The following is a 7,500-nucleotide window of genomic DNA, read 5'->3' on the forward strand; positions in this document are numbered from 1 at the left end:
AAGCCAAAGTATAATTCCCACTACTACTAATGTTTTGGCTTGACCAGCGAGTATGTCATAGATTTTCAACAACGTTGACATTTATTTAAATCTTTCGGAATAAAAGTCTGAACATTTTGATTGGTTGGCAACTTAAGCTCCCGGTTTCACCAGCTGCTGTCACAAATCTAATCAATTGCAAGTGTATTGATGCAATACTTACCATATCAGCCATATTGACCACTGACTTAGCATAATTATTGGTCTGACCGACAGAGAGGCGATGCTTCTTATACTGAAGATAGAGAGAGAAAACAACATTCACTTTTTTCATCCCTACTAATTAACAAATCCTAAACAAATGTAAGAAGCGATTGAAAAGGACATTAAGCTTTGTAATAAATTTCATTTACATTTGTTTTTACAATTTGCATTTATCTGCGGAGTAGACATAGAGCGTTGCTGCTCACCATCAGATGGTCGTTGATCACCATCAGCTCGATATATTTGGTCTCATCTTCGACACTGCGAGAGATTCGGGGGGCCTACAAAAGCAACACAGAGATATGTTTGTTTCTTTTGATCAAAACCATGAAAATATTGGGCGAACAGTGAGATAACATAGACGTTGAATAAGAGTGAATACAGTAGTAGGGGATACATGAGGGGGTGTACAATCTGCATCAGGTCTGCTTCTCCTCAATGACGTCAGCGTCGCTCTAAGAAGTGGGAGAGAGACAGCTGCGGACAAACAACATTAGTCTGTCTCTACAGGCAAAGAGGAGGCGCGGAGAACAACCTCCACTCACATGGTGAATATTTCATGAGGAAGGAAAGGTGGGATAGAGGGTGTGTGTTGGGATGGAGACACAAATACTGTACACACACACACACACACACACACACACACACACACACACACATTCCTCCTGCTAGAAAACTAAATGATCCTTTAACCATTGGGGTAGTATAAGCCTGTAAGCACCTGTCTCTTTTTCCTCCTGTGAACGACCTTTGACCCAGGAAATGGAGGACTTGGGAACGGAGGCTCTGGAAGGTCGACTGCAAATTGCAAACAAGCAAAGGAGGGTTAGCATCATAAGGTTTAACCCAGACATGCAGATCAATGAGTATGATCAATCAGCACTACTGTACTTGTTTTTCAAACATTCACTCCTGTGTTCATTTATGTTTCTTCCACCCACCCACCTCTCATAGTAACCACAGAATTCAGATTTTATGGACAAAGATTTACCATTTGGGAGGTAGACGTCAGGTCCCTCCTGTCCGGCAGATTTATAAATCATGTGGATTTGTACATCTCCCTGCAAGACATAAAAGAGAGAAGTCTTAAGTCGTAGTAGAAGTGTTATTCATACCAGTGGGGTATTCCATCAATGTCCCTAAAGGAAAATCCAGGCTTATTTTGTTAAGTCTTGCGAGACTTATCAAAATAAGACTTTATTTTTTTAAGTCTCGCAAGACTGGATTTTCCTTTAGTGAAGTTGATGGAATACCCCTCAGGAACTCAATCAAGTGCCATCTACCAGCATCAATCAATGTCCACTACAGTGGGTCAACGACGACTGCCAAAGGCCCCGAGCTAGTTTACTCTTCCTACTAGGACTGGTGAATTGATGATTTACCGATACGTGCTTAGTTAAATGTATCGATTGTAAGTCGCTTTGGAATACGACGTCTGCTAATATACAGTACAGGCCAAAAGTTTGGACACACCTTCTCATTCAATGCGTTTCCTTTATTTTCATGACTATTTGGTACATTGTAGATTCTCACTGAAGGCATCAAAACTATGAATGAACACATAGGAATAATGTATTTAACAATAAAGTGTGAAATAACTCTAAATATGTCTTATATTTTAGATTCCTCAAAGTAGCCACCCTTTGCTTTTTTGTTGTTAATAAAATATATAATAATAATATTAAATATAATATGTGTTAATAATAATATGTTATTATATATATAATATTATTATTATATATTTTATTAACAACAAATTTTATTTTATTTTATTAACAACAAAAAAGCAAAGGGTGGCTACTTTGAGGAATCTAAAATCTAAGACATATTTAGAGTTATTTCACACTTTTTTGTTAAGTACATCATTCCACATGTGTTCATTCATAGTTGTGATGCCTTCAGTGAGAATCTACAATGTAAATAGTCATGAAAATAAAGGAAAACACATTGAATGAGAAGGTGTGTCCAAACTTTTGGCCTGTACTGTAAATGCAATATAAATGCCAATGTAAACGATAACGTGAACGCGCTGGTGACGTCAGTCTGTTCTCCTGCCAACCACGGACACGCGCTTGGGAAACAACTCCTTGACAGGAACTGAGAAACCCAGCTACAACGAGCAAAGGAAATGTCACCGATTTCGCCCTAATAAACGCGATTGAATCGCAATAATTAAAGGTATGGATTTTTTACATCTCAATATGAATATCTCAAATGAATGATTAGAGTTTGTGTGAGTTCTGGCGCTTGTGAGCCCCCCCACCTCTTGAAAATGTAGTCGCAACAGGTTGCTATTGTTTTGTTTTGACAGGCGCTAGCTAGCTAGCATAGCAGCCAAGCATACTGACAAACGTAATGTAATTGACCTCCTAGTCCCCAGGTGGTTAATGAGATAACTCAAGTCAACAAGTGTTTGAGCAGCATAAAATGCATCTCTGAAATGACATAATGTCTGGTTAGGAATTGGCTATCTACATTACATCAGCTAGCAACATTAATTGGCTGGCTAATGATGATCATCTGGCTAGTCTCTCTGTGGCTAGGGACTTATATTTAACTCTCTAGGCTTCTCACATTAAGCCAGAAATATTCTGCATGATTCATTCTACTCACTTTGGTTTAGGCTCACGTTGGCTATTTGTGAGAGACGTTTATCAACAGTTTAAAACAAAGTAGACCACAGCCCCCATTGTCTATTGTTTTGCTGGGCAGCCCCAAGTGGTAGTGTATTGTAAAGTATTGTAAAGCGATAGTGTATTGTAAAGCCAGTACGTGTCTGAGTAGCAGTGAAATGAGAGCATTGTTTCTGAGGGATATTGGGTCAACCATGCTGTAGTGAATAGGGATGGGGGGGTTGCACATTGCTGCTAGGTCAACCTCTCAGTGACATCACTTCTATAGAGTAATGGGGTCATTATTACTGTATTGCTTGTAAAAACCAAACCTTTCTCTGCTACGTTAATGTTCACATCATCCCAAACAGGCCCCTGTCTCTGGAACGATGATCAGCTGATCTGTGTCTCCCAACTCTGTCTCTCTCTCTCTCTCTCTCTCTCTCTCTCTCTCTCTCTCTCTCTCTCTCTCTCTCTCTCTCTCTCTCTCTCTCTCTCTCTCTCTCTGCCTCCATAGAAACAGGACATCCTTTACTGACTGTTTGTAACACCAGTTCCTGTCGGTGACGACCATGTCGTCGTGCCGGGACATCCACGCTACCAATGCCTTCTCTTTCATCATCGCCATGGTTTCCGTGGGCGGTATCGCCGTGGCTGCGTGTATCCCCCAGTGGCGTGTGACGAGACTTGTCACTTTCAACCGAAACGCCAAAAACGTCAGTGTGTACGACGGCCTGTGGGCCAAGTGTGTGAAACAAGACGGCTACTCAGGCTGCTACTACTACGACTCAGAGGTAATTAGGACAGATTACAATCAACTCTGGGTTGAAACTGGGTTTGCATGAACACAAGGTCATCTCTAATTGATACCTTCTTGTCCATATGTGCACCACTTTGACTCTCTGATAGGTAAAAGAGTGCACTACGGGGCGCTTAGGTGGCGTAGCGGGTTAAGCGTTGACCATGTAACCGCAGGGTCCCCGGTTCGATTCCGGCTGGGGACATATCCTGCATGTCATCCCTTCTCTCTCTCTCTCACCCATCCTTCCTGTCTAAATCTCTACTGTATCTGTCAATAAAATGAAAAATATGAGTGGGACTGCCCCACTCAGAAAAAAAAAAGTGCACTACTTCTCAATAGAGTTCTAATACATTTGTCCTTATTAAAATCCCTAATAACGTGTGTTCGTTCGTTCTTTCTTTCTCAGTGGTACCTCAAAGTGGACCAGCTGGACCTGCGGCTCCTCCAGTTCTGCCTGCCCACCGGGCTGCTGTTGGGCTCCCTGGCTCTGATGCTGTGCATGGCCGGGATGTGTAAAACCTGCTGCTGCTCTGACAAGCCTGAAGCCGACATCAAAACCAGCCGTTGCCTGGTCAACAGTGCCGGCTGCCACCTAGTAGCCGGGATGTTCTTGTTCCTGGGAGGAGCGATCGCCCTGGCGCCCTCTGTGTGGTTCCTATTCCGTACCAAGGAGATGAATGTGAAATTCGACCACATTTTCTCCGACGGCTTTGCGGTCTACGTGGCTATCGGCTGTTCGGGTGGACTCATGTTCGCCGCCCTGCTGATGTTCATGTGGTATTGCATGTGTAAGAAGCTGCCCTCCCCCTTCTGGTTGCCTTTACCCTCCATGCCCACCTCTCTGTCCTCGCAGCCCCTCACCGCCAACGGATACCCCCCCTCCCCAGTCTACGGCCCCCAGCCCTTCCCTCCGCAGGCCTACGCCCCCACAGTCATCGACACCCAGCAATACCTGGCCGCGCAGGCCTACCCACAGAGCCTGGCTCCCCCTGCCCAGGTCTATATGTCCCAGATGTCAGCCCCTGACGGGTATGGGTCAGAGGTAGGGGGACCCCAGGCCTATAGCTACGCTCCATCACAGAGCTATGCCCCATCACAGAGCTATGCCCCCTCTCAGCAGGGCTATGCCCCCTCTCAGCAGGGCTATGCCACCAGCTACGCAGGCCATCGCTACTCCACCCGCTCACGAATGTCTGGCATAGAGATAGACATCCCCGTGCTCACACAGGAACTCTGAGGACGGGGACACTTAGTTGATGCAAGCAAGCACACCAGCTCCATGTAGGTGTCTGGCCCCCGATCCTTCTCGATGCTGATAGATCTGAAAAGAGCAGGTAGACGATAGGAATCAAGACTAACTGCTCTACATAAGTTTCAGGTTCAGGCATGTTACTTTCACCTATCCAGACCTTTCAGATGTGAGAACACCAGGTGGTAGGGGACTTCCTCATGGCCCTGTTAAGTGCCATACGAATGAATGAAGGGTAGGATCAGACTGATGTCTGCACCAGTGATACAGCTTTGTCTCTCACCCAAGCTCTCCTGGAGGGAGACCCTAGACACAATGTTTAGTATTATTGAAAGAGAGGCGAGAAAGCAATAGGGTGTTTTTATTTCACATTATTCAATATGTATATGTTTTTGATCACCACTTTGTCTCTTGAACACTAAAAGCTGCCTGTAGCGTAGCCTCCACTTGGCACTATGACACTATTCCCACTAATGTTAAATCACTAGGAAATGAAGAAAATGATTTGACTCACAAAGTCACTGATACAATTATGTTGAAGTGGACACTAACTAACTACCTGACTAATCGTTATTGTGTCCTGTGCTTTTGTGTCGTATAAGGTGTAGCCAATGTTGTTGACGTTCTAGGTCTGTGAAGCAGCTTACTACTGTTGTGCCTGGTTCAGAACAGCCATTATTCTGACGACATACATCCGGAGTTTGCTGTACTAAAGTATGTTTATACTTGAGGTTACGTTTGCCTTTCTTGTGATAGTTTTTATACATTGTACTATGTGTATGAAGAAATACATTTTGTTGGATTTCTTATGTTCTAATTTACATAATGTCACTGGACTATGAGTTTATTTGCTGTAAATCGTTAGGGCTTAAGCCCAATTTATACTTCTGCGTAAAATCTACGCCGTAGCCTGTGTCGGTAGGTTGACGCGCACCTCTCCAAAAATTTAACTACGCGGCAGTGCCTACGCAGACCGTAAGCACTGTGATTGGTCCGCTTGGTAGCACATGATTCCGACATGATTCCGACTCTCTCGTAGGCCAAAATGCGGAAGCCATGACAGAAATGTCATTACATTTTTCTGTAATTACTTATTAATAAAGATTTGAACAATTATGATAACCATCGTATTATCTTAGTTTAATGTAATTTCAATGCATTATAGACATTTTCTTTACAACAAGCATAACAAAAAAAAAACGCTTTTATGCCGCTATGAGTACACCGACCAATGCGACGCAGACCGACCAACGCAGAACTATAAATTGGGAGAGCCCTTGCGTAGGCTATGGCGTAGCCATAAACATAAATTCATAAATTAAACATAAATTCGACGCAGAAGTATAAATTGGGCTTTACAGTGTTCTCTGTACAACAGAACCTCCATAGGAATGCTTGCGGTATGTGTAAAACCAGAAACCATGTTACTGCTCTGTGCCTCTGTCTCGTACCTAAGCTATTGGATTAGATGATACTGTAAATGTATATCCAACGCTGTAGCATGGTGTCTTGTATGTTAATTATGTGATACATTGTAAGAGAATCTAGCCTACACTGAATTGTGTAAAATGCTGAGTGACTGTTTTTGGTTAATCTGTCCGATGCTACTGTGGTTTATTTCACTAATCCTGTAATATTGCATTCCATTGATTTGCTACAGGACCTTAACACTGCCTGAATGCTCAGTGCTGAATTCTAAAATTAATTGTAAGAGGATTCTGTTACTATCTGTCTCTAATGGTGTTATACACCAAAGTCAACCAAGCTTCCCAAAGGGGATCTTGTGTTAAAATGTATAAAACCAATTTAATGTTTGAAATTGCCATTTTTTACTTCTTATACTTGCATTACGTTTGCTAGATGAATGCTAAAACAATTCTAACTCAAGAGCGTTGAATCAAGAGCTTTGCCATACACCCGTTGTATCCGTTCATAGTATTCAACAGGCTCTTTCTGTTGCAACTTGTAAGTACAGTCCTTGTGCTTATCTCTGTATGTGAAATATCTTTGTCCACACTGTCCTTTTTTTCCCTTTTTTTAAAAATAAATAAAACTATTAATCTAGTTAAACTGTGTCACCACGCATATTTTCTCCAGAGGCCAAAGATGACTAATACTGGTGTTACTTTTCCATCAGAGATTTATTCACTGTCACTAAATACTTAATGTGATTAACAGGACTGGAAAACTGCCACACAACCAATTCAATCCAATATTCACCAAAAAGTGAATATATTAGTTTGTGATTTCTTCATCTGGCCAGTCAAAGAGGCAGAGAGATGAAACTGAGTGGCGTCTCTCAGTCAGATTGGATTACCAACAGGAAGTGGGTCATTTCCGGTACTCAGGCAAGGGGCTGCAGCGTCAGCTGGTTATGCCCTCACTTTGGCACTTAATTGATCAGTTAAAGAAGTAATCAATGGGGTTATGAGGTCCACTCACCTGGCTTCCCAGCAGGGTATTTCAGTTGCCTCAACGTTAGCATACTCTCCTTGTAACATCATCATCTCCTTCGTCTGACTACACAGTTATCTAATTGTAAAAGACTGGATAGGTCATTAATTGCCAGAGCTGACATGGTATGTGTTTTCACC

General features: G+C 42.6%; 2 protein-coding genes across 2 annotated transcripts in view; one reads left to right on the forward strand and one right to left on the reverse strand.

The window, feature by feature from the left end:
• adam22 (ADAM metallopeptidase domain 22) overlaps nt 1-7,500 on the reverse strand; it is a gene marked incomplete at both ends in the record, with an annotated part of 58,138 nt that overhangs the window by 17,332 nt on the left and 33,306 nt on the right. The window contains 4 exons of the mRNA XM_080540915.1: nt 203-274; nt 450-524; nt 965-1,041; nt 1,235-1,304. Coding sequence (XP_080397041.1) covers nt 203-274; nt 450-524; nt 965-1,041; nt 1,235-1,304 — 294 coding nt within the window. The remainder of the gene's footprint in view (nt 1-202; nt 275-449; nt 525-964; nt 1,042-1,234; nt 1,305-7,500) is intronic.
• cldn12 (claudin 12) lies at nt 2,335-4,894 on the forward strand (the record flags this gene model as incomplete). The annotated part of the gene is made up of 3 exons (XM_080540917.1): nt 2,335-2,421; nt 3,373-3,649; nt 4,064-4,894. Exons 2-3 carry the CDS (start codon nt 3,428-3,430, stop codon nt 4,892-4,894), a joined length of 1,053 nt encoding a protein of 350 aa, XP_080397043.1. The 5' UTR covers nt 2,335-2,421; nt 3,373-3,427.

The sequence above is a fragment of the Nansenia antarctica genome, assembly GCF_963989245.1.
Source record: "Nansenia antarctica genome assembly, chromosome: 10".
NCBI lineage: Eukaryota > Metazoa > Chordata > Actinopteri > Argentiniformes > Microstomatidae > Nansenia > Nansenia antarctica.